The sequence below is a fragment of the Lepidochelys olivacea genome, assembly GCF_965140295.1.
Source record: "Lepidochelys olivacea isolate rLepOli2 genome assembly, chromosome: 9".
In the NCBI taxonomy this organism is placed as follows: domain Eukaryota; kingdom Metazoa; phylum Chordata; order Testudines; family Cheloniidae; genus Lepidochelys; species Lepidochelys olivacea.
Window position 1 is genome coordinate 53,868,652 of NC_140419.1, and position 27,705 is coordinate 53,896,356.

The 27,705-nt window shown below is 46.9% G+C and overlaps 1 protein-coding gene across 1 annotated transcript in view; it reads left to right on the plus strand.

Moving 5' to 3' along the window:
- The window catches only part of RAB6B (RAB6B, member RAS oncogene family), a 127,899-nt gene that overhangs the window by 41,658 nt on the left and 58,536 nt on the right, over positions 1-27,705 (plus strand). The window contains exon 2 of the mRNA XM_084638910.1: positions 24,400-24,458. Within this exon, the coding sequence (XP_084495036.1) occupies positions 24,400-24,458 (59 nt within the window). The remainder of the gene's footprint in view (positions 1-24,399; positions 24,459-27,705) is intronic.

Here is a 27,705-nt window from a genome sequence, read left to right on the forward strand (position 1 = left end):
CATGCAATTAATCGTGATTAATTTTTTAAATTGCTTGACAGCCCTACTGAAAACCAGTGCTGAAGAACATATGCACTGTCACCCTGTGATCTGCTGACTTAGCTGATGACTTGCTGTTTGTGTCATTCACTTTCTCGTTAGGCAGGAGCTGGAAAGCTTTTGCCAAAGGCCCAGCAAAGAGGGAAATGGGAGTAGAGGTTTGAACAGTACATCGACTAAATGAAATGGCAACGCAAATACCATAAAACAGCTCAGGTCCCATGCACTCAGGATATTGACTCCTCTCACAAGCTGGATTGGCAGAGTACAGTCAGACACAGCATTGTAACCTGTACTCCAGGCACCTGGCAGGAGCTTGGCTTTAGCAGCATCCTGGCAGTCTTTGTGGAATACAGTTGCCAACTACCACTGCCCTGAAAGGGTCATGGCAGCTTGGACTGCACCCCTCTGTTCTGGACGGCTTCTGTCTACATGGTTTACACGGTCCCAATATCTGAGCACCTCAGTCTTCATGGATTCACGCTCCTGTCTCCCCGTGAGATAGGGAAGTGCTATTATCCCTATTGCACAGTGTGGGAAGGGTGGCACAGAGCAGTTAAGTGACTTGCTAAGGATCACCAAGCAACCTGTGATGGAGCCAGGGAATTGAACACATGCCTCCTAAAGCTTAGCTAGTGCCCTAACTGCTGGGCCACCCTTCCTCCCTTTCTTTACTGGCAATTCCTGCAACAGCATTGCTCATGGTTCCCCAGCCCAACAGAACTGGGCTTGCTTGGGGTGGATGGTGCAAGTCTGGAGAGCTGCAGGTGTGTAATGCAGAGGCAGTGGTAACCCATCTGAAAAGGAGAGGCTCGTCTGCGTGGGAGCAGGTATTGCGTGGTTCCTCTCTCAGGCTCCCCCCCTGCAGGTCCAGCTCCAGCTACTCTCACAGCATAGGAACAGCCCACAGGGCTGCCAGGAGCTGACATCCTCTCCTGACCATCCCACCAGCCCCTAGGGCAGAGAGAAAGCCAGGTTGGACTAGAGAGGCTCTCTGAGACAGGGTCACCCTGTTTGGCAGTGTTGGGATTTAGAGGAGGAACGTGTATGGCTGTTGCATTATTTGTATACAGCAGGTACCAGTATCTGGACATGTAGTGTGAAATCTTGGCCCCACTGAAATCAATGGGAATTTTGCCATTGATTTTTAACCTAGTTTTTAACTGGGTTACACTTCAGCATCAGTGGCTCACACTCCTTACATAGGTTTGTGTAGCTGACATGAACAGAACAGTATCTACTGTAATGCCAGTCTCAAGCATTTGAAACCTAGGGGTCAGGACCCCAAAAAATCATGGGACTGGTTTAAAAATCATGGGAGTTTTACAATAATAAATGTTTGAATTTTGAGGCTTTTTATGGATCAAGTTTGAAGCTTTGCTTCTAAACCAGGAGGGCTAAAACCTTGCATTTAAAAAAAAAAAAAAAAGAAAGAAATAGTTATCTGAGATTCTCACTTAATGGCATGACTCCAGAAGTTGAGGCTTTATGTTCAATGCCAAATACTGGGAGAGTTGCAAAAAATAATCCTGAGAGTTGACAACACTGTTGTAAACTGGGAGGAGAACAAAAGAGCAGCCCCAAAGCGTAGGCAGGGTTATTGGCAGGTTGTGCTCACTGACAAGTTTCACCAGAGGGTGCTCCGAAGGGCACTGACTCAGTGGTGGTATATGATTCGGTGCTTAGTGAGTGGGATGGGGGACACCGGAGCTGGTTTGGGCAGGAGAGGAGACAAAAGCCTGTTAGCATGGGAATCAGAAAAGAAAGCAAATAGTCAAGAACATAAAACCAGGATGTGCTCTGAGTGTATTAGGAGTCACTGGGCCAGGCAGGAAATTGAAGGAGCAATTGAGGATGATAAAGACCACACAGAGAGGCCTTAGTGCTGCCTGAAGGCGGGAGTGAGAGCAGCCATATGGCAGCCCTCGTGAGTGGATAGATTGTCCCCCACCTGTGTGCAAGGGAAGAGGGCAAGGACCCCTTTCCACATGTGCCTCCTGGGTGAGGGCTAGTAAGCAGTGCATGGAGGAGGGCAGGGGCTGCCCCCTGCCAGAAGCCTTTGGGGTGCAAACCACCCCGGAGAGGAGGGGCAGGGGAGTTGTCCTAGGAGGCAGTGCTCTGTGCACACCAGCCCTGTGCAGCTGGGATGGTGTCCACACAGGCAATCTCACCTGAGCTCCTAGCAGCCATCACAGGAACAAGTCTGGGAGGCGGCAGCAGGAAAGTGAAGAGCTGGAGAGGGAGGCGTCCCCTTCACCACCAGGCCTGCCCCCTCCCAGCTGCTGGATCATTGCCCTACCTGCTGCTTCCACATGTATCACCACTCCCCTGCCTCCCCGTGCTGTGCAGGACTCCAGCCCTGAGTAGGTCCTCAGAGCAGCTCAGCTCATCATCCAGGAAACAAATCCCCGGAGCAGCAGGGAGGGGGATCATCCCCCAGAACTCACTGCTGGCCAAGAGGCCAGAGCCACCTCTTGGAGGTCTTGTGTCTTGGTCCTGGCTCTGGGGGCTCCTGGCCACTCCCTCTCCTGGGTAGCAATAGAGATGCACTTGCAGGGACTCTTCCCCTCCACTGCTGACCCGCACCCTTCCCTCTTCCCCCCAGCAGGAAGGGGTTCCCATAGCACAGAGAAGTTAATAGGAGCCAAGTTAATAGGAAGAGGGTGGGGGCAGAGGAGGCGCCTCAGAACATGGTTCAGCGATAACATTAGCACAGTTGGTGGAGAGAGGCCCATTTTGCACACATTGGAATGGGAGGGGCATGTTTTGTCCATGTTGTCGCCCGTTCCAAGATTAGGAGCTGGGGACAGATGCTGGCAGCACTTGCACCCCAAGTCTGTTCATCTTACCCCACTTCCTCTCTGTTCTGTCCCTAGTGCCACTGACAGCCCCGGGAGATTATCAAACATAGCTGGGAGGGGCCCGGTGGTTCCTATAGAGCGCTCCGGCTCAGGCAGAGCAGAGGTGCAGGAAGGAGGTTGCCCTGGAACAAGGAGAGAGAGACAAGGGGAAAGGCATCTGGGCCTGGCAGCTCAGGGTAATCGCTTTGTTGGTGTTGCTTTGTGTTCGGCAAATAAAAGGGTGCCCTGAAGAAGGGGCCTGAGCAGACTTTGGAGCCCGGGGTTGGTGCTTCCTAGGCTGGGAGAGTGACTCCAGAGGGGAGCCTGCCCTGCTCCTTCCTCACCTGCCATGTGGTGGGGGGCAGCACACTACAGCATGGACTGCAAAATGCACACAACCGGCCTTTCAGGGATGGGGCTGTGTGGAAGGTCACAAGCAGAGATTCAGTGAGCATATGCAGCTGGTCACCGGGATGGGGTGGGGGGTTGATCTGTTGGGGTGGGGCTCAAGTGATGTAGGTGAGTGGCTTGCAGCCAGGAGGGGAGTGAGGTAGGGTTGTCAACTTTCTACTCACAAAAAAATGAACACACTTGCCCCGCCCCTTAGAGGCCCCGCGCCTTCTCTGAGGTCCCGCCCCCCTCTCATTCCATTCCACCCCCACATCACTCAATCTCTCCACCCTCACTCATTTTCACTAGGCTGGCTCTGGGGGTTAGGGTGTGGGAGGGGGTGAGGGCTCTGGCTGGGGGTGCGGGCTCCAGGGTGGGTCCAGAAATGAGTTCATGGTGCAGGAGGGGCTCCAGGCTGAGGCAGTGGGTTGGGATGCAGGAGGAGATGAAGGCTCTGGTTGGGGGTGTGGGCTCTGTGGTGGGGCCAGAGAGGAGGGGTTTGGAGTGCAGGAGGGGGCTCTGGGCTGTGGGGGGTGGAGCCAAGGGGTTCAGAGTATGGGAGGGGGCTCTGGGCTGAGGCAGGGGGTTGGGGTATGGGAGGGGGTATGGGCTCTGGGCTGGGCATGTGGGTTCTGGGGTGGGGCCATAAATGAGGGGTTCAGGGTGCAGGAAGGGGCTCCGGGCTGGTGCAGGGGGTTGGGGTGCAGGCTCTGGTATGGAGCCAGGGATGAGGGATTTGGGGTGTAAGAGGGTGCTCCAGGCTGGGACTGAGGGGTTCAGAGGGTGGGAGCAGGATCAGGGCTGGGGCAGGGGGTTGGGGCATGGGAGGGGGTCAGGGGTGCAGGTTCTGGGCAGCACTTACTTCAAGCAGCTCCTGGAAGCAGCGGCATGTCCCTCCTCCGGCTCCTATGCAGAGGCTCAGTCAGGCGGCTCTGTGCTCTGCTCCGTCTGCAAGTGCTGTCACCACAGCTCCCATTGGTCATAGTTCCTGGCTAATGGGAGTTGCAGAGCTGGCGCTTGAGGCGGGGGCAGCATGCAGAGCCCCCTGGCTGCCCCTACGTATAGGAACCGGAGTGGGGACATGCCACCTCTTCTGGGAGCCATGCGGAGCCACAGCAGGCAGGGAACCTGGCTTATCCCCCCTGCGCTGCCAACCAGACTTTTTATGGCCTGGTCAGTGGTTGAAAACCGGACACCTGGCAACCCTAGAGTGAGGTGTAGACACATGCTACTTGGAGAGTCAAGAGGGTTTGGGCTGCTGGAGATGGTTAGCTAGATCTTTTACTAATGGAGGAATCAAGAGGGGAGGAAAGTTTGGGAATAACAATGGACTGCCTGTCAACGAGGGAACGGTAGGTTTGGTGCTCTTATTACTGGGAGGGAGAAAAACAGGAGAAATTAGTCTCTGGGAATGGATAGATTGAAGGACATGGGGAAAGTGGCCAGGAGATAGAAAGGCAGGTTGGTAGCTCAGAGGGGAAGGATGCAGGGTCCTTTTTTAGTCAATTACTCCTGCCCATTAGGGCTTGGAGAAGTTGGAAAAGAATTCTCAATTGTTCTGCTCCACTGTCATCACTGGCTGATTTTGAGTTGGCTATAACCTCAGGAAAAAGATCAAGGTGAGACTGGGGAGAGATGAATGAAGAAACCTGCTCAGTATAGAGCAGCAGTCAAAAAAGTTAATCAAATGTTAGGCTGGATGAGAAAGGCAAGAGAGAATAATATGAAAAGCATAAAGAGGCTGTTGTGTAATGATGGTACAGCATGTCCTCGCCTTAAATAGTCAGTTCAGGTTTGGTTGCATCATCTCAAAAGAGATAGAGTAGAAATAGTAAAAAAAAGAAATTGGAAATTGCAACAAAAATAATTAGAAGCATTCAGCAGACTGTGTGTGCACGCGTGCATGCAAAGAGCAGGGCTAAGTAAGTGCAAACATTCTCACTTCCGAACGGATAGCGATCACTCCAGCTGAATCAAATGTCTAGGAACTAGCATGTCCATTGAGTTGCTGATGAATACTGCTCAGCTTGTAACCTTTATTTAGCTGCCAAGATAATAAATAGCTGTTCTTTTTATAATTAATACATTTTCATGTGTAAGTTGTGTAACCCTTCTGCTTGGTGGAGCCAGCAGCAACCAGGGCCAGGTTCAATATTTAGGGGTTCCTTTCCATCGATACAACACAGAACTGGCTTGAGCCCCCACCCAGTAACCTGGGAAAATTACACACCACCCCTGGGCACCTTGGAAAGGCAATACTTCCCCACTTGCAAGCACAGAGTCCGAGTGTAGAAAAGAAACTTTTAATAAAAGGAGGGAAGTAACTCGGAATTAATTTGGGAAAACACCATAAACAGGATTCATAAACCTGCCTCTGAAAATTTCCACTACATGCATCCGACGAAGTGGGTATTCACCCACGAAAGCTTATGCTCCAATATGTCTGTTAGTCTATAAGGTGCCACAGGACTCTTTGTCGCTTTTACAGGGTTCATAAACATAAACCATGAATAAAAGACCCACCCCCAACTAGGTTGGGCAGTGCCCTTTTCCCCTCAGGTTCTTAAGTCCAGCAACCCAAAAGTCCCTTTCACATGCCTGACTCTTCTCTGCACCCCACTCACTGTTGCTGTCCTTGGTCAGTGCAGACCCAGAGTTCAGAGCTGCATCTGCAGAGTTCACCTCCCACCCTGGGTGGGGGGTAAAGAGGCATCTTACTTGCTCCGTTGGCCACTTACCAGCCACCTGCTCACCACTCTCGCTTTGCCCCTCCACCAGCCGCTCTGCTAGACTCTCAGCCGCTGCCTTGCTGGCCACTCATCACGCCTCTTCACCGCCACCCTGCTAGTCACTCATTCACCAGCTGACTGTCAGTCAGCTTCTTCCTCTCTGCTGTGATCTCTGCATATCAGTCTCTCAGTGATTTTCATCTCTTTTGCAGGCTGGGCAAAAATACTGCCCCATCTCAAGAGATTTTAGTGCTTAACAGGCAGGGCAGAAACACAGGCCTACCACAACCAGTTTCAACAGTGACTGAGTAATTAAAATAACAAAAAAGTCCCCTAATAAAGCCTATGTGGCTTCATTCTTTGAACAATGGGGAAGAACAGGTTAAACTAGTCTAGAAAAGACCCCAGGGGTACAGCTTCCTGACCAGAACTTCTGTCCCCATTCATCTTTTACAGGCCTTTGGCAGTTGAGCCTCTGGGTCAATGAGGTCCTCTCCGCTAAGGGTGAACCCTCCCCCCCTCCACCATTTAGAACAGGTTAAGCACAGTCCTGCTTCCCTGCATTACCACAATAATCACAACATTGATAACAGCAATTCACTACCCCTGCATTCAGTACTAACGTGATTTGTGACCCAACACCAGCCAAGTTGATTACAATGAGAAAAACACTGTTCCATCTGCTGAATATCTAAGCAAATCTAAGCAAATCTAAACAAAGCAGGAGCAAACTGTATTTACATAACCAGACCCAGAGTCTCTCCCCCTCCCAGCTAGCTGTCAGGGAAGCATTCATTCAGACCCTGCTTACAGCTGGTTTTGTAAATCTGTTCCATTTTCTTGTTTTTCTCTGCAACAACTTTTCATTCCATGCTGTCTCTTTGGCTGTTCTGGATTGGGTATCGCTGCTGTACAGCATTTGATATAGAACACAGTCTGGAACAGAATAGTAACCCATTGGACCATAGGTTTTGTCTGGTTTATCTACTCCTTTGATTTTATTCAAAGCAGCCACCTCTATAAAATAGTAGGGGAATATCTATCTGGTAGCCTGGGAGTTCAATGTAAGAGACTCCATATTAGTGATGGCAAATCCCAAAAGGTTCAGCCAAGCACGAAATGAGCATATGTGATCATCCTCCCACCCCCAATTCCCATGGACTTCACCCTAGAATCTCAGGCACAATTAAACAAGCCCCTACCCCGAAACGTTTTCTAGGCATGCATGCACTTCACCACCACCACAGCCACTTTCTGTAATGCACACACAGAGCCAGTCAATGAAATGCAGGGCTGCACATTTAAAACAGATGGAAGGAAACACAGAGCACAGACTAGGTTTTGGATCACGTTGATGCTAGATATTATGAGGCCAATGATTAGACAGTTGCTACACTTAGGAAGGAATCATCAGTTGCACAAATACAAAATGGGAAATGACTGCCTAGGAAGGCGTGGTGCAGAAGAGAATATGAGTCAACAATGTAACACTGTTTCAAAAAAAGGTAACACCATTCTGGGAAGTATTAACAGGAATGTTGTAAGCAAGACGCGAGAAGTAATTCTTCCACTCTACTCGGCACTGATAAGGCCTCAACCACCCCTGAGTGACAGGTATACCGACTGAACTCCTGGTGTAGACAGCACTATGACAGGTGGGCTTCTTCCATTGCCATAGCTACTGCCTCTGAGGGAGGTGGAGTTCCTATGCTGACGGGAGAAGCTCTCCCATTGGCATAAGTAGCATCTTCATTAAGTGTTACAGAAGCACAGCTGCAGCGCTGTATGTGTAGACAAGCCCTGAGATACGGTGTGGAATCTGAAGGAAGAGGGTCCACTGCCCCCCAAGGCAGAGGTTAGAAGGGCCTGCGTTTGGATCAGGGTGGATAAAAATAAATTATTTTTTTAAAAAAAAAATATAAAAATCAGATTTTTTCTTTAAATTGGATTTTTTTATTTACATCGGATTTTTTTGATGAAATGCTTTTTGAGGGAAAAATCTATCTAAAGATAGTTTTAATTAAGACACATTATAGCTCAAAGATATCTCACCATGGAATAGGGATTATAAATTCTAATTCTATAGTATGAGTCAGTATATTCATGTAATGATTAAGAAAAGTTTTGTAAATGAGTTCCAATAGTTCATGGATTAGGGACCCAATCTTGTGGGGTTCCAGGGGCTTCTGTATAGATTATTTAGGTTAATTTTTCTATCTACCCAATGGGACTGAGTGTTCAGTCTAGAAGATACCATCAGAGATGCTTAGTTTTGTAGTTCTCAGACTGTGGATTTGTATCTCCAGAGATAACATGCTTCTTAACAGCAAAAATGTTTTAAAATAAATAAATAATATACAGAGGTGAGAAATAACAGACCTCAACCCTCTCTAAAAGTGCAAAGTTTCAAAAAGTTCAATGAATAGAAGATTGTTGGAGGGGGCAGAATAGATCTGGACAAGTAGAAGAAGTCTGGAGATAAATGTGAGACGGGAGGGACAGGCAGTAGAAACAAAGTGAAACTGTTTGAGCAGCGTATTCCAGAAGTCTTGAGGTCTTTCTGAGTGTAGCCTTCATTGATTTGAGATCTACCATACCATTCTCTCACTAGAAGGGAAAATCTATAATGGCAACAGGCCATAAAAGAGACCCAGTTTGGGAATATTTTAATGAAGTTCCTCAACTTGTGGGTAAGACAGGCATGTGTGCAAAATGCAAACAGTGCAACAAATAAATGCAAGGCCTGGTTGCCCGAACGAAACAACATGACGAGAAGTGTTCCTTCTCAGGAGGAAGCTGCGTTGAAGATGATGAAAGGAACATGTCTCAACACGCAGGATCTTCAGGTTCGTGAACTTTTTTATTTCATACTTCTTTCTTAAGCACTGCCTATCTTCCTTCTGGACTAGTCTTGAATTCTCATGTTTGATCAAAAAATATAGTTGTTACTCTGTGGTACTATCATTTTAGATGCAGTTGTGATAAAAAAATAAATAGGTGAAATAGGCAGATCTTCCTTGCACAATTTCACCTTTAAAGTAGTACTGAGTGTCAGTGAATGCAATGAGTAATACAAAATGAGCAGTACGGTAATAATAATTAAATAACTGCATTGACTTTTTTGTTTAGGAGAATCCACCCTCAACATACAAGATTCTGAAGACTATCCACCATCAAGATCACCATCATTTTCTATAGTTTCAGAGTTACCTGCCAATGATAGTGTTTCAGTCACATCATATATGTCACATAGCCACAGTAGCAAAAAGAAAAAAAATTCTCCATCATCCAGAAACAACCATTGATAAATTTGTGATAAGAACCAGCAGATTACAAAATGGGGTAATTGATAAAAAATTGCCCAGTTTGTTTATGCAACAAACTCTCCTTTCCATATGATTGAGAACCCACACTTCATTAACATGGTTCAATCATTGAGACCAGGATACAGTCCACCCAACGGAGCAGATGTTGCAGGCAAATTGCTGGATAAAGTGTATGAAAGAGAAATTCAGCAGTGTGCAAAAGCTCTAGAGGGTGAAATTGTTAACCTGAGTTTTGATGCGTGGAGCAATGTCCACAATGATCTTGTTGTATGTGCTTGTGTGACAACAGAAAAAGGGAATGTCTTCCATACAGAAACAATTGATACATCAGGAAATGCACACAGAGCAGAATACTTACAAGTAGTAGCATTAAAAGCTCTAACAAACTGAAAAAATATTCAAATGTCTAGTACGCAGTTTGGTCACAGACAATGCTGCAAATGTATCAAAGATGAGAAGAAATTATTTAGAAGAGGGTGAAGAGAGTCCCAAGCTAATAATGTTGTTGAAACAACATTGTTGTTTCAACATTGTTGACAATAATGTTGTTGAAATTGCAAAATACTTCCGAAACAACCACTTTGCAGTAGCTGCTCTGAAAAAAGTGGGAGGAACCAAGCTAACTCTCCCACAAGATGTGCGATGGAACTCAGTAGTGGACTGTTTTGAGCACTATATCAAGAACTGGCCTAATCTGACAACCGTTTGTGCACAAAATTGTGAAAAAATAGATGGCACTGTCACAGCCAAAGTTTCATAGGCTCATAGATACTAAGGTCAGAAGGGACCATTATGATCATCTAGTCTGACCCCTTGCACAACGCAGGCTACAGAATCTCACCCACCCACTCCTGCGATAAACCTCCCACCTATGTCTGAGCCATTGAAGTCCTCAAGTCATGGTTTAAAGACTTCAAGGAGCAGAGAATGCTCCAGCAAGTGACCCGTGCCCCATGCTACAGAGGAAGGTGAAAAACCTCCAGGGCCTCTTCCAATCTGCCCTCGAGGAAAATTCCTTCCCGACCCCAAATATGGCAATCAGCTGAACCCTGAGCATATGGGCAAGATTCACCAGCCACATACCCAGGAAAGAATTCTCTGTAGTAACTCAGATCCCACCCCATCTAACATCTCATCACAGGCCATTGGGCCCATTTACCATGAATATTTAAAGATCAATTAATTGCCAAAATCATATTATCCCATCATACCATCTTCTCCGTAAACTTATCGAGTATAATCTTAAAGCCAGATAGGTCTTTTGCTCCCACTGCTTCCCTTGGAAGGCTATTCCAAAACTTCACTCCTCTGATGGTTAGAAACTTTCATCTAATTTCAAGTCTAAACTTCCCAATGACCAGTTTATATCCATTTGTTCTTGTGTCCACATTGGTACTGATCTTAAATAATTCCTCTCCCTCTCTGTTATTTATCCCTCTGATATATTTATAAAGAGCAATCATATCTCCCCTCAACCTTCTTTTGGTAGGCTAAACAAGCCAAGTTCCTCGAGTCTCCTTTCATAAGACAGGTTTTCCATTCCTCAGATCATCCTAGTAGCCCTTCTCTGTACCTGTTCCAGTTTGAATTCATCCTTCTTAAACATGGGAGACCAGAACTGCACACAGTATTCCAGGTGAGGTCTCACCAGTGCCATGTATAACAGTACTAACACCTCCTTATCTCTACTGGAAATACCTCGCCTGATGCATCCCAAGACCGCATTAGCTTTTCTCACGGCCATATCACATTGGCGGCTCATAGTCATCCTGTGGTCAACCAATACTCCAAGGTCCTTCCCCTCCTCCGTTACTTCTATTTGATGCATCCCCAGCTTATAAATAAAATTCTTGTTATTAATCCCTAAATACATGACCTTACACTTCTCACTATTAAATTTCATCCTATTACTATTACTCCAGTTTACAAGGTCATCCAGATCTTCCTGTGTGATATCCCGGTCTCTCTCTAAATTGGCAATACCTCCCAGCTTTGTATCATCCGCAGACTTTATTAGCACACTCCCACTTTTTGTGCCGAGGTCAGTAATAAAAAATTAAATAAGATTGGTCCCAAAACCGATCCTTGAGGAACTCCACTGGTAACTTCCCTCCAGCCTGACAGTTCACCTTTCAGTAGAACCCACTGTAGTCTCCCTGTTAACCAATTCCTTATTCACCTTTCAATTTTCATATTGATCCCCATCTTTTCCAATTAACTAATAATTCCCCATGTGGCACAGTATCAAACGCCTTACTGAAATCTAGGTAAATTAGATCCACTGCATTTCCTTTGTCTAAAAAAATCTGTTACTTTCTCAAAGAAGGAGATCAGGTTTGGCATGATCTACCTTTTGTAAAACCATGTTGTATTTTGTCCCATTTACCATTGACCTCAATGTCCTTAACTACCTTTTCCTTCAAAATTTTTTCCAAGACCTTGCATACTACAGATGTCAAACTAACAGGCCTGTAGTTACCCGGATCACTTTTTTTCCCTTTCTTAAAAATAGGAACTATGTTAGCAATTCTTCAGTCATACGGTACAACCCCTGAGTTTACAGATTCATTAAAAATTCTTGCTAAGGGGCTTGCAATTTCACGTGCCAATTCCTTTAATATTCTTGGATAAAGATTATCTTGGCCCCCCGATTTAGTCTCATTAACCTGTTAGAGTTTCGCTTCTACCTCAGATATGGTAATATCTACCTCCATATCCTCATTCCCATTTGTCATGCTACCATTATCCCTAAGATCCTCATTAGCCTTATTAAAGACTGAGGCAAAGTATTTGTTTAGATATTGGGCCATGCCTAGATTATCCTTAACCTCCACTTCATCCTCATTGTTTAGCGGTCCCACTTCTTCTTTCTTTGTTTTCTTCTTCTTTATATGGCTATAGATCCTTTAACTATTGGTTTTAATTCCCTTTGCAAGGTCCAACAGTACTTGACTTTTAGCCTGTCTCTCTTTAACCCTACATGTTCTGACCTCAATAAAGTAGCTTACCTTGCTGATCCCTCCCATCTTCCTTCCCAGTTCTCAACAATGGGCTTAAGAGAAATGTTGAACACATGCTAAGTACCCTGAAGCCTATTTCTGAAGTCTTGAACAAAATGCAGGGAAATCTCTGTTTTATTACTGACGCTGTTGACATTTGGAAGGAACTGAGTGAGATCTTAAAACGAGAAATATGCAAGGTCAGAGTTAAATTACAATCATTAAAAAAACAAATGGGACAAGCACTATCTCCAGCTCACTTTCTTGCAAATATTCTCACTACTCGGTACCAGGGTCAAACCTTAACTACTGAAGAAGAGGAGTTGGCTATGACATGGACATCCAGCAATCATCCCTCCATAATGCCAACTATAATAAACTTCAGAGCTGAGGGTCAACCATTCAAGAAATACATGTTTGCTGATGATGTTTTAAAAGAAAGTGAATTGGTGGAAGTCACTTAAGCACTTGGACTCAGAGACTGTTGAAGTGATAATCTCACTTTTAACATCAGTAGCTTCTTCTGCTAGTGTAGGAGAATATTTTCTTCCTTTGAACTAATTCATTCCAAACTGATAAATAGTTTGGGACGTGTAAAAGCAGGAAAGCTTGTTTTTCTTTTTCAGCTTATGAACAAACAGGAAAATGAAGGTGAAGGTGACTCAGTTAGCTGCAGAAGCCAATATTTTAAGTTTCTCATGTTGACCTGGCTGACATAGCTGATTTAGTTTTTGTTGTCTTTTTTTTAAATACTTCATTTAACTATTTTAGTTAAAAACAATTTTAACAAAAACAAACTTGATTTTAAAAAGCTTGAATGTTTAACTAAATTCAAAATTCATATGCTTGTTTTGTTAAAATATGATATGTTTTCTGTTGAAGAAAAAAATCCCCAATACATAATATTGTTGTATTAGTTAAATAAAACAATTTAAATGTCTGTCTGGTGATGATCTCCTCCTAATACAGCATGGCAAGAAAATCCTCCAAATATTAATGATTAACCTGTTGAATTGGAGATAGTTCACCTCCCAATGACTTCATAAATATCTGCTTCAATTACCTTTGGTAAATGAAATACCCAAACAATCATTCATTTTCTGATATAGCTGTAAAACTAATCTGAAAAGTTTTCAAAATAAATCATTTAAAAATGTATAGTGTGTACCTTCTAAAAATGAAACCGACATCTATCTCTGAGTTGTGAAGAATATGTATGAAGGTTATAACAACCGACAAGAATGCACTTTTATGTAGAAATCCATGATTAAATCGAGTCTTCCTGACTAGTGATTTAAATCAATTTGATTTAAATCAAATCCACCCTATTTTGTATAATGGATGGGTGGATAAAATAGTCAAAGCTAGAGGTTTTTTCAGAAGACTAGGGGTCTTTTTGCTGAAGCCTAATGTGATTAGCCAGTGGCATGCGACCCAGATCCTCTGCATGGGCACAGGCGAAAGGAAGGCCTGCCCTCATCCATTGGTGGGATGAGGAAAGGAGTAATACACGACCAGCTGACAGTGAGCAATTCCAGGAGGCGTTCATCACCTGGTGCTCCTGGTGGCTTACTGTCCCTTCCCCTCCCCTTCAGGACCCAGTCTGTTGTGTGCACACAGCGCAGGCCATTGCTCAGCTGATAAGCTGATGAGGGTGTGACGAAGTTCCCTGTCCTCTGAAGTGGGGCATTTAGCTTGCTGCCTCCTCCTAATAAATTAGAACAAACGCTGGCTATGGGCTGACCTGATAGGCAGGCAGAGCCTGGAACCCCGCACAGTCCTGGCCTCATTAGAATGCTGATAATGATTATCATTTATCCTCTGACAAGCTCTTGGGCCTGTTTTTCCTCTGGAGAGTCATCCTCTGTCACAAGGGAGCTGCCTCTGTCTTCCACTGCAAGGAGGATCTGCATATCTCCAACTCAGAGGTCTCCCCTGCATAGGGAGCTGTGGCCACAGCTCTAATTCCCAGGATGGTTTCTCTTTCTCCTGGAGAAGGGTAGCTGAGTCCAGTGCTTAATTTGTGCCGGGGCTGAGCCCTGGCACCTCTGGGCTTGGCAGTTCAGAACCCCAGAACCTCTGGGCTTCCTGCATGAATTATGAAAGTTAAAAAAAGTTGTTTGAGTCCCATGCCAGGGCCCCCGCTCAGCCTCTTTCATTACAAATTAAGCACTGGTTGAGTCCATACATCTGTTCCCAAAGGTACCATCCTGGGCCTCTTCTACTAGAAGTAGAACTGGTTAAAAAAAAAAAAAAAAAAGTAGGTTTCCCCCCCCCAAATGAAAAAGGGTTTTGACACCTAATAGAAAAATTTGGCTGTGATCAAATTTTTTTGATTTTACTGAAAGTTTCTTGGCAAAGGAAAACCAGTTTTGTTTAGTGTTGACTGAAAATGGTTGTTACTTCCATTTTTGAAAACTGAAAATAATTTGAAGGTTTGATTTTCAGATGGGAGGGGGGGGCGGAGTTCCTCTCCCTTCCCCACTCACACTTTTCCTGTGGGGAAGATTAAATGAAAAAGGAGCAGGGCAGAAGTAACCCAAAAAACAAAAGGAAAATTTCAGCTCAAAAGAAATATTTTTGTTTAGCTTCACTTTACTTTTGGTCAGAAAATCAACAATTTCCACAAAATTTGGAAGGAAATGAATTCTTTCTTCGTTTCCGTCCAGATTTTTTGAAGAAACTACTGTGGATGCTTTGACCAACGCTCCTTGTGAGGTTTTTCCTTCCTGAGTTCAGAAGATGCTGCCTCCATTACTGAGCTGGTGTAATTCCTGATTGCTTGAGCTGATGCTCAGTTTACGGAGGCAGAAGACGTAGGCGGTGGGTAAAGAGGCCAGAGGAGGCTAAACCTCCCCAAACAGACCACCCCTGCCTTTGGAGCACTCCGCCGCTGAAAGGATGAGCGCCCCAGCCATGGCCTCCACCCTGAGGCCCCGCTCCAACTCATCTTCTCTCCCCTCCCCCCCGCCCGCCCAGGCTCTGCCTCTTCCCATCTCTGCTCTGCCCGCATGTGGGCCTTGTGGGAGGGGGTGAAGAGGTGTGCATGAGTGGGGGGATCAAGGGAGGGGGTGACGATCAGCGGGCGGGGAGGGCCCTGGAGAGGGGGTTGAGTGGGACTGGGGATGGAGCATGGGCAGCACTTTGGGAGGAAGGAGGCTGAGTGGGGGCGGGCCTTGGAGCAGGGCCATGGTCCAGGCACGTGCCACCTCCCCCAATGGAGGAGTCCCGTACCGACCCTGGAAGAAAGTGAAGAAGATTCTGGAGCCAGGGTAGAACTCTGGAGTCTGACTGTGATTGCTGTGATGATTCCCTAGCCTCATGGTTGCAGCTGTTGGAATCTCTCCGTCACATAGCTAATGTATTAGACACTGGGAGCACTAGGAACTGGACTGAAAAGCAGGACAGGGACTAAAATGGTTTGTTCAGTTTTCTGCTGTGAACTTCTTTTCTGGATCATTCTGAGAGCTTGCCTCAAAATCCCTCTAAGGCACATGATTGCCACTCTGTGAGCCAACCTGCATGGGGCACCTAATGGAAATGCTAGTGGCACCCCCCTTCCAGAGACCAAACGCATCATCTCAGCAATGTAGCCACAGTCTCTCTGAGGGAGGTCCTGGAACGCTGCAGCACCAAGCCATCTGGTTGCACCCCATTACTAAGGGCAGTCAAGCTGGAAGGCAAAATATGATCCATCTCTCTGAATTATGGTCCCATCATAGACCCTAGAACCACCCTAGAACCAGTGCTAGCAAAACCCGACAGGATCTTATCCCCCTGGTATAGCTGGGTGCACAACACGCAGGGAATTAGCATATTTAATTAAAGGAGTACTTGTGGCACCTTAGAGACTAACCAATTTATTTGAGCATGAGCTTTCGTGAGCTACAGCTCACTTCATCGCTTCACCTTAGTCTCTAAGGTGCCACAAGTACTCCTTTTCTTTTTGCGAATACAGACTAACATGGCTGTTACTCTGAAACCTGTCATATTTAATTAAAGTGCCTGATGAATGGCATTACATAGTTTCTTAATTAACATCTATGTCCTCAGATGATGGCTTTAAATTAAAGAGTTTTTTCAACATTTCCCCTTTTACTGTGCAGTTAGTACAACCTGGAAGACTTTCATTATTGTGGGGGCTGGGAAAAGCTAGATTTTCAGTCAGTCCTCAACACTGCAGCATGGAGATGGAAGAGCTGCAGTCCCAGCAGCTGTCTGCTTTAGGGAGCCATTTACATGATACTTTGGGTGAATGGCACACTCCTGTTACATGGGGCTCTGCTAGCAGGGTGGGCACCAGCACTTCCCAAGCCTGTGAGTAAAAGGACGGGCAAACTGAAGCGTCCATTTTCTATGGACGTACTGTGATGAGCTGAGTCAGTGGGTATTCCTCTGCCAGACATCCATGTGAGCGTGCACCAAAGTGAGGCATTAATTTGTCGTGGTACTGGTATTTTGCAGTAGTTTATGTATGGCTGTGTCCACAAAGGTCTATGTGATTTTCAGATACTTGAGAAGCTGGGATGGTCTGCTCTCCAAAGACCTCGTCACCTGTGGACAAACTGACAGACCGAGGTTACAGAAAGGGGGACAACAACCCGGCAGTGTTGTAGGGCTTTTTGATTTCATAAACTGTTCAACTGAGGAGTGTAAGCTTAACAGTGCCCTGCGTGTTCTGTGGCTTTAGTACCTTCCAGTACATCCCTCTCTTTCAGGGCAAATGAGACTTTAGCTTGTAGGTCCAGTCCTAGCCTTGGTACCACTGGTAATCTTCTCAGGGGTCCCTTTGTGCCATGTCCTTGCTGGCTAGCTGTGTTAGTAGGTCCCATGCCCTTTGTTCAGCAGACCCTATCAGGGAGTGTCGGACTACAAGTCTCCACGCGTCAACCCAGAGGCCCTGTGTATCTGGCTCCTTCCACAGCGTAATCCCAGGATGGGCCATGCCTCAGTTGTCTCTTCTGCCTGTGACAGAGCCTGTGCTGCAACCAGTGGCTGCTCCCCTCCCCCCGCCTCGACCTTCTTCCCTCCTCTCTGTGCCTGCCCTTGGCTGAACCTGCGCCCAGAACACCTGATGCCTGGCTCCCTAGACGTGGTCAGTTCCCTTCTCCTAGGTTCCCCTGCTCAGCCTGTACTCAGCCTTCTCCTAGGTTCCCCCTGTACTCAGCCTGTACTCCTCCACTATGTCCGTTCTCAGATGCATCTGTGTGCAGAGAGTGCTCTTTCTTAGGATCGAAGCAGGCAAACACTTGGTGATACTGATCATTCTCTTGTGTCCCAGCCCTCTGTGTTCTGGAAAGCCGGGCTCTGGTGCTTAGCCTGAAGAAATCCAGTGTCTTGGTTTAGCAGCTTTTGTAGTAATGCATCTCAAGCAAGTTTGATGCATAGTTGGACAGGTGAGTAAACATACTGTAATGAACCTGCCAGCTCATTGTGGGGCAGTTCTGCACCCAGCCAGCAAACAGCCCCTTAGTCTCCAAGATACGGCAATGGAAAGTGCAAGCTGAGGGCAGGAAGGCTGCCTGAGAGCAGGGGAGCAGCCTGGGAAGTGACTGGGATGGGAAAGCTGGGCAGCAGGTGACTTGCGGTTGGGACTGAGAGGCTGAGAGCTGAAGGAGAGACACTGCTTCTGGCATGGGCCAGTAATAGCCACAACAGGGGCACAGTGGGGCGGGATTACACAAGACCATTACCTGTGTACTACACTGCCCCTAGGGGCCTGGTTGGGGACTGCAGGCAGAAGCACAGTGAGGAGACTGTCACCTTTAAAACCCTGTACCATACTGCCCCTAGGGGCTGGGTTGGGAGCTGCCATTTAGATTTTTTTTGTTGTAATTGCTATACAGTTGTGCCCCAGGGCAGGGGTTCTCAGGAAAAAAAAATTTGGTGGCCTCAGAGTGCAGTCACCAACTCTTGCTGGTGGCTGCTCTCACACTTTTTCCTAAAACATGTAATTAGCTTTAGAAAAAACAAATAAATATGCACATATACACGTCCAAATAATTGTAATTAATTTATTGCTAGCTAGTAAGTCCCTTGTGAAAAGTGATATTAACAAACATACAAGTAGCACTTTTCACAGAAGACTTATTCAGCCCTGCCAATCCTGGGGACTAATTAAGCCCTGGATGGGAGGCCAGGGGAGGCATGTGGGGCCAACAGGGAGGGAGAGGACTCCCTACTTTGGCCCCCCTCCCCCAGCCCAGGAGGCTGTGGCCTTAAGAAAGGTCCTTGGTGGTTGCATGCGGCCACAGTGGCCACATTTGAGAAATGCTGCCCTAGAGTATTTGCACTTTGTATTTCTGGCTCATCTAATAAAGGAATGTTATCTTCACAATGTGTGTTCAGGCCTGGGTTCTGGTAGAGCCTGGTGCTTGGAGCTTCTGCCATACTTGTCTCCAAGCTCCTGGTTCACCAGCATGCTATAGACATCAGAAGGGACTGGCATATAACCTCCTGCAATGGGTGATTATTATTATTATTATTTATTTGTATTACCATAGCACCTAAGAGCCCCAGGCATGGATCAGAGCCCCATTGTGCTAGGTGCTGTACAAAGCCAGAACAGAAAGACAGTCCCTGCCCCAGGGAGTTTATAATCTAGGTATAAGACAAGAGACAATAGTTCAGACAGACAGACGGGGGAGTACAAGTAAACAATGAAGCAGTATTGGTCAGCATGACAGGCAGCAGTCTCTGCACTACAACAGCCCCAGCATTCTCAAATGTTCCGTAGGCCTCATGGCAAAGGAGGGTTTTGGAGGAGGAGAGGGAGGTGGCTTGGCGCTCCTCCCAAGTGTGAGGGGCAGCCTGACAGAAAGGTCTTATTTGAAAATGTACCAAGACGGTGATGGACGCCAGCATCATGGGCTAATCAGAGGCTTGAGAGCAAATGAGAGATGAGAGGTAGGGTGGGGAATGACCGTGAAGGGCCTTGGGAGTGAAGACAAGCAGCATATGTTTGATGCGATGGAGAAGAGGGAGCCAGTGGAGGAATTCAAGGAGAGGGGTGACACAGTCAAAGCAGTGGGCTAGGAAAATTATCTTTGCAGCTACATTCTGAATGGATCTGAGTGGGGCATGGTTGCATTTGCCTCTGCATGACTCTGGGGCACTTCCGTATTCATTATCATGCTGATTTTACTTTGGCCAGGTCGGATCCCATATGGAGCCAGGTACTGTCTGAAAGAATTGGCTTTGGGAAAGCAGGTTGTGTCGTTGCCTGAGCTGAGACATAGTACACACCTTTCGCAAGTGGCTGCTGAACACAGCATGAAAGGGTTACATTGTGTTCTACTTTGGAGCCATCAGATCTAGGCTGCCGCTCCAGCTTCAATGAGTCCCTCCTGTGTCTCATCAGGCTTGCATCTAATACAGTCCTGTTGTCAAAATCAGACCAAGGGACTTGTACTAGCAGAATTCTTTGTTCAGAGTGGTTAGTCTTGGTGACGGAAGTAGAGCTGTCAACATTTTTTGACCAGAAATGAGCTATGTTCTCCCCTCCACCCCCCCGTCCCAAAAAAAATAGACGTAAAAGTTTTTCATTTAATGCAAAATGTTTGCCTTTAAATTTTTTTTTGGAGGGGATGGGTAAATTTTATTAAAAACAATTACTTCAAATATCAAAATAGTTGTTGCAATGTTTTGTTTACCAAAAATCAAGCTTTTGCTAAACAAAAGAAGTTAACAACCATTTTGATGTTTTTTGAGAATATTTTCCAAAAAAAATTTAAATTGGAAAAAAATTCAGGAAAAATACTCTGGGTATTCTAAATGGTTCTATTTCAAACCTTTGGAAATGAAGGGAATTTCAAAACATTAAAATTTTTCATGTACGTTTCCATTTCTTCACACCCGTTTAATTGCTCAATATTTTGACTTTGAATCTACCTTTCTGATGCCAGGAGCACCAGTGACCCTTTGTGTAACATTTGTTAAGACTGAGAAAGATTCATGTGGATGTTTTTACCATTTTCTTAAGATTTTTGCAGTTCCAGACTGAGTGAATTTGTCTGCTTAGGGCTTTTTTACATCTAGTGAGCTAACCAAAAATGTGGTTTCTGGCCTGGTTGAAGCTTAAAAATTAGCCTGACCTAGCTAGGTTGCTCAGGGCTGTGAAAAATTACATACCCTGAGCACCGTAGTTAGAACCAACCCAATCGCTGGTGCAGATGTCAGCGGCAGAATTCTTTAGCAGCCATAGTGTAGATTTGCCCTCTATCATGCTCCAGTAATAAGTCCTGAATGTGCCATGTGATCCGATTCCTGTTTGTGGCACCCAAATACTACCTTTCTGGATGCATAGGAGTGGCTCAGGTCACAATGAAAGGAATAGTTTTTCCTTTGGGGAGCAGCCCAGTTCCTTTGAAAATGTCTGCCTATTCTAAGAATACTGAGGGGTTAGCCCCAGCTGCAGCTACCCATTGTGATGTTCCCTTGGTGTTATCTGGACTGGTGATCTGCTAGGTCACTCCAATCCTTGACTCTGGGAGCCAGCCTTACCCTGCTGTGCTGTGAGAATCCCCACTCCCGGGCTGTTCATGCACAGCCTCTGGCATGTAAGCTGCTCCCAGTTCTGTGAGTGAGCACATTTGGTCAGTTTAAGGAATAGCTCCACTGCCACTTGTGACGTGTTGGTCAGAGCGAGCAGCACACTGGCCAGCAGTTCAGGATCCATTCCTGCAGCCTAAAAGAGGCAGGGCGCGCAGTACACAAACTGTTGAAAGATGGCGCCAAATGCGGATGGAAGCACAGGGTTTGCTGGGATGTGAAGCAAGGCATCATGGGGCATTGGCACTGGACAGAATGCCCCACGACCTCCTCCACCTTCCCACAAGCCTTAGCGGCAGAAGAGAAAGAGGTGCTCTGTGGGATAGCTGCTCAGTGTGCACCGCTCCAAATAGCGCCGCAAGTGCTGCAAGTGTGAACATGCTGTTGTGCAGGCAGCTAGCAGTGTGAACACACAACAGCGGTTTTCTTTCTGCACTCTCTGAGCGATGCTGTAACTGCCAGCTCTGTAACTTTGCCAGTGTAGATGTGCCCAGAGAGCATGGCAAACATCTCTCCCTTTTATCATGTCCTTTCTTCCCTCTTGGCTTTGCCCCCCCCCCCCGCTTCAGAGTCAGGTGAGCATTACCTCATCGCAGTCCCAAACTGACCAAGGGAAGGGGGGTGACTCCCTCGAGAGTCCAACAGATCCTTTGTTGCTGCCTAGGGCAGTGTCCTTTGTTCCTGTGAGGCTGGGCTGGGTTTGTCCCATATATGTCCTGATGAGGTGTGAACTGCCCCTCTGCTCTTAGAGAGTTTTGCCTGGGCTTGTCCTAAGCTATGAGGACACATTTTCAGCCTGGTAACTATATACCTGAAATTACAACCTATAACATTACTATAACAACAATGCTCAGTGCATCATGAGCCTTCTGGAGACACCCGACTTGACGAACTTTGCATTGGATACCACACAATCATATTATAAGGATGAACATGGGGGTGCAGGCTGCTCCCCGGAGGTCCAGATTATCACACCCAAAGTTCCAGTTTTATCAACTGAAGTTCTAAATGGAGTCCCAAGACTGAGCCCACAACTCAGATTCGAGTCTTCAGTTGATATTTGTGTGGTTGCTTTTCAGCGTGCTTTATGCCTTGTGTTTTAAACTCCACAGGTCATTAGTGTGCTTCTGTGGGATTTGGGCTTGGAGTCTGCAGAATGTTTTTTGGGTTATAATGTTTGCTTGGACTTTAGGTGTTGTTTTCAAATCGAACTATGTGAGTCTAATGGGATATCAGCAACTGCTTGACTTATGTCTGAACTGTTGTTTACTTCACCAATGTTAGTGCTTACTGTGAATCAATAGAAATCTTATTGCTCTGGAACCTTTGTTCCCTTTCATCTTTGGTCAGTAAGGCACCAGGCCTTGGTGAGACTAGATCTGTGTATGTGGGTAGCAGAAAGAACTCTGTATTCTGGCCGTGGGGGAAGGGAAGGGAACAATGATTGATTGCTCATGAGTAAGGCTGTGTGTCTGTCATGGAGGACCTCTGTGACTTCTGCAGCGGCCAGTGTGGCTGGCTCCGGGGCTGCCTGAGCAGATCAGGCAGCCCCTGGGCCAGCAGCACTGACCGCTGTGCTTTTGGGGAGGGGTGCAGCGGAAAATCGGGGGGATCTAGGGCCTAATCTTAAAACCACTGAAGTCAATGGCGGTCTTTCCATTGGCTCAGGAACAGAGTGTTAAATTTCTGAGTCACAAAACAATCCATCCAGTGTCTCTGAGCCACATAATACTCAGCACCATAGACGCTGCACATGCCCTGCGTGTGCCGTCTGCTAAATCCATATTTCACCTGGCATGGGCCCACAGCTTTGCACCACACAATGTCATGCCTGCACCAATAGCTGACCAAGTTCATTGTCTACTCCAGGCACTTGCAGCGGGAGGTTTGCATCATGATGGGTGAACCTTAAAAGAGCGAGAGATTGTCTTGGAAAGGGTCCCTGCTCAGCAGACACCATTCTGAATTCTCCAACGGCTTTTGAATATAAGTGCACGCTAGGGACCTAATTCCCTCTGAAAATTAATATTTTGACATTCAAAATAACTAGCCCTGCATAGGAGAGGGAATTATCATTGTGCCATTTAATCGGAATCACTAACGATGCCAGATTGGGTGCATTATTCTTCTCTTCAAAGGAAGAGAAGTCAATCACATAGAGAAGGCCAGATCATCAGCTGGTGTAAATCAACATACTCTGATTTTCACCCCCCAAGGGCCTGGCCCAGCATGACCAAGTTCTTTCAAAAGAAAACCCCACAACTATCGTAAGGGTCTTAATACAGACATGGGAGAGTGTGGAAGGGGAGAGCCAGAGCTGTGGTTGCATCCTCTGAAAATGACACCTACATCAGGTGGAGTAAAGACAGCGGCACACTCTGAGTACAGCTGGCTGACCGAGAGAGGTGGCAGTGGTTTACTGAGACTTAACCTCAGTAACCTAGGGGGGAGGGATAGCTCTGTGGTTTGAGCATTGGCCTGCTAAACCCAGGGTTGTGAGTTCAATCCTTGAGGGGGCCATTTAGGGATCTGGGGCAAAAATTGGGGATTGGTCCTGCTTTGAGCAGGGGGTTGGACTAGATGACCTCCTCAGGTCCCTTCCAACCCTGGTATTCTATGATTCTATTATTTCAGGCATGATTCTTTTATAAGCTAATGTACAAACTGCGCATTGGTCTCAAGCTTTTGGGGGAGGTTTAGGTTGGATATTAGGAAAAACTTTTTCACAAGGAGGGTGGTGAAACACTGGAATGCGTTACCTAGGGAGGTGGTGAAATCTCCTTCCTTAGATATTTTTAAGGTCAGGCTTGACAAAGCCCTGGCTGGGATGATTTAGTTGGGGATTGGTCCTGCTTCGAGCAGGGGGTTGGACTAGATGACCTCCTGAGGTCCCTTCCAACCCTGATATTCTATGATTCTATATGAACAGAGATGCACTGAACCTCTGCGGTTGGTGGGGTGAAGTGCACAGCCCCCGGGGGAGAAAAGTTTGCTTACTTTCCATTCCAGTGACCTTGTGCACTGCTGGCAGTGAGGGAATATCACACAGGTGGAAATATCCTCAGAGCAGGCTTGTTACTTTGCAGAACAATAATGCTCTGACATCACAGGAGTTAGAGATGTGGCTAATTTTACATAGCCACAGCTACAGATCTAGGACACATGCCTTTCTTCTAACACCACTGTCCCCAAACCAGCCTTTATATTCACAAATTCTGTGACCCCCCCCCCCCCCCCCCGCCTATGGACGGGTATTGAGAGCTGTATGACTTTAAAGGGATGCTCTGTTTTACTTCCCCCTAAGAATGTAAAGCAGAAGAATAATGGGCCCAGGCCTACGCCCCTTGACCCACAGGAATATTCTTATCAGTCAGTGGGTTGCTCTCTGCTGTGTGGGTGTACAAGGAGATGCCTGGGGTTAACATGAGCTTTTCTTGTCTCCTTTTTGTCTGTGATCTTTAAAAGAAAGTGAAGGGCCTGACTGTGAACTTCTACACCTAATCCCTTGTTCCTTCTTCTCTTGCAGTTGGGAAGACATCCCTGATCACAAGGTTTATGTATGACAGTTTTGACAATACATATCAGGTGAGACCCTTTTTCCATTTCTGGATCTGGAGTGACAGTAACCCAAATGCACCGCCTACTCCCTCTCAATCCCCAGTCATGTTCTGTGCACAGCGTCAGACCCACTTGGAGCAGAAATAAGCTCTCTTTCTTCAGAGGTGGGAAATGGACATGTGAACACGGCCCACTTATGACTCCTCGTATAGCCCGGCACTGAGATCTAGACTATAGCACTGTTTATTTTCAATGGCGCCTACATATTTGCATCCAATTTTTTGTGCATGAATGAAATCAGCAGGGTCTGCTGGGGAACGCTTCTGCCTAGCAACCCAAAATGGGTGTAGTGGTGTGAGCACATGCACTTGTGTTGCAAACTGGCTACCAACGGGCTTTCCAGTGGTGAATGACGTGCATGCACTTCGGCTACTCTTTACATTCCCCATTCTCCGCAGTAGCTGGCATTGGCGCATTTTGCAACCATCATGACATAGTCAGTCTATACATTTTGTGGAGTTCTCTAATTTATGCAGATAGTGTCTATAATTTCACAGGGATTGTTTTGAGTTCTAGGTGTGTAATGAGAAGTAAACTGTGTGATCGCCTCAGACTTTCCAAGTTCTACACTGATGCTGTTGCCAAAATGCAGGGGGCATGATTCTCTTCTTGCTTTGGTGTAAATTAGGAGTAACTCCACTGAAGTCAGTGTAAAGCTGAGGAGAATCAGGACTAAGTTCTTCATATCCTAACTCTGCTTTTACACTAGAGTCTTCCTGAATTAGCTTGGGACCCCAAAGACAGATTGGGTTTCTCTTTCCTTTCATTGTGCATTCAGGCAAAGGGATTTCTCAGCCTTTATTTCCTTTTCTTGTGTGTTGAACAACATCCCCCTGGGGCTAGTGAACAACATGTAACTCAATCTAGACTTCCCCTTTCACTGGCATCTCCACCTTTCCTGGGTTTGTTTCTCTCAGGAGGGATTTGCCCTTGGGGCAAGCAGTCGACCCAAGCTATATGAAATGTAGTTTAGCTGCGAGAGAATGGTATCGATCACAACGTGTGTCTGCTAGCAGCTTCCATTGCAGAGGAGCCAAAATGTGACCTTTCAAGCAATGCATGGCCTGAAAGCCCCATCTGCATGTGAACCCCATCAGAGGCATTTTCCTGTCTGTAGGTCTCCTCCTTCTCTGAGTATGCAGGTGTGAGCTGCCCTGATTGTGCACTTCGCCAAGGTATCTTGGCCCTGAAATGGAGGGTTCACCTTTGTTAGGGAGGAGTGACTGTGCCATTGATGGTGATGAAACCGTGGACAGCTCTCACGAGGGGCCAGACTCTGGTGCCCCTCTCGTGGTGACCGGTACTGTGCTCCATGGGTTCTCCGCAGAAGTCAATGGGACTGCTCAGCATGCGTGTAACTCACTGGGTCAGTGTGCATCACACGTCCCCCTCTGTGCCTGATCCACAGAGCGAGCCTCTCTGTTGCCGCCCCAGGGAGAGAGCCCTGCTCCTTTGCATATGCAGGAGAGACTCAGGTCCTTGTGGTGGGGTCTCCCTGCTTTGCTAGGTTGTTCTGACCTCTGACACCCTCTGAGGAGGCAGGAAGTTGCCCAGCGATTGCTCCAAAACCCAGCTCTCTCCCAGCGCCCTGACTGGACAGGACCTCAGTGTCATTGTAAAGAACAGTCAGTGGGAGCAGATGTACCTCACTCAGTTACAAATGGCCTCGGCAGACCAGGTACAGCAGCTCCTGCCCTTTGGCTGTAGCTGGTTGGTATGTCTGGGGAAGGCTCGCAGGAGCCACATGCTCCAGCTGCTCTTTGGCTTGCCGCTGAAGTATCTGTGTTGTCCTATCTCAAGTGGCATCCCTCAGCCCCATTTGCAGAAGAGCTGGCAGCAGGGACAAGATTTCCTGCTAGCCCTCCAGCCAGCTCGTGCTCAGAGGTCAGCTGCCTGTCTATCCCCAGCCAGGTTTCCAGAGGTAGGGCCTGCCTTCACAGCACAGCTGCTGATATGTGGAGTGGGAGTGTCACCCATTTTGCTCAGAGGGTCCCTGGTTTGATCCCCAGTGTGTCAGCTGCAGTGATGGTCATTGCACAAGGAGAGCAGATGCTGGCCCCACACGACTAGCATGGCCTAACCCAAAGGGAGTCAGTCAGGGCAGAGAAGCAATCATCCCAGGAACAGCTGGAGAGCCCTTAAGGAGCAGGACATAGGTGTTAGATATCGCAGAGCCGCCCAAGAGGTGGGGAAGCCCTGCAGCTGGACTGAAGGAACTGTCTGGGAGAACCAGAGCAATCCAGGTAGCACAGTGCAACTGGAAAGCTGCCTGGAGTCCAGAGCAGCTGGGGGTTCCCTTGGGGTCATGGAATCCCCCAGTGGTGCTCCACCCATCATTGGTCCTGTAGTTAATCTGTGCTATGCCAGGGGCCAGTCTGGTCCCCACCCTACCCCAGGATCAAGGGAGCGGAAAGGTGGCTTGGAACTGCACTGAAGGTGGGTCCAGCCCCTCTGAGGATTCTGTCCTCTGTGTTCTCTCAGTTGCTGGTTGGTCCACTGTGAACCAGGCTGGGTTAAGATCTGTACATAAAATAACAGCCACCCAATGCCAAGTGACAGGATCCTGTACCGAGCCCAGTTTCCCTGTGCTAATGAAGAGAACAGACATTTCCTAAATGGCATTTATTGACCTGGGGCTCTGAGGGGCAAGAACTGCTGTATCTATGGGACTGTGTTTGGGAGCAGGATTGCTGAGTGTCTGGAGAAGTCTCTCTGTGCAGACGAGAAGGGAGGATACTGAAACAAAGAAACCAGAGGAGAGGTGTGACAGACCCCTGGGTACAACCTGGAACTGTGGGACCGCTATGCTGCCTTTACTCTCTAGCCTGGGCTGTCTCTTACAATGCTATGCCAGTGACAAGCAGCAGACCCTTCCAGGTGCTTCTGTTATCACTCATCCAACAACATGCAGAGACACACCAAGCTAAATTGCATGAATGCTCTCTAAGCACTCATGAATTATACACAGGGAAACACCAGCAAATCCCCCCAGCCTTGCACCCCAGGAATGTACCAATTTTATACTGCTCAAGACCTTCTCTTGAACAATGCAAGCTCACTAATTAGTTTGCTACTTCATTAGAGGATAGTGGACATGCACCAGCCTTTGTAACCTAAGTAGATCCCCCAAGCACTTAGGACAAACTCACTGGTTCAGATTAAAATACGTTTATTAACTACAGAAAGATAGATTTTAAGTGATTATAAGAGGTAG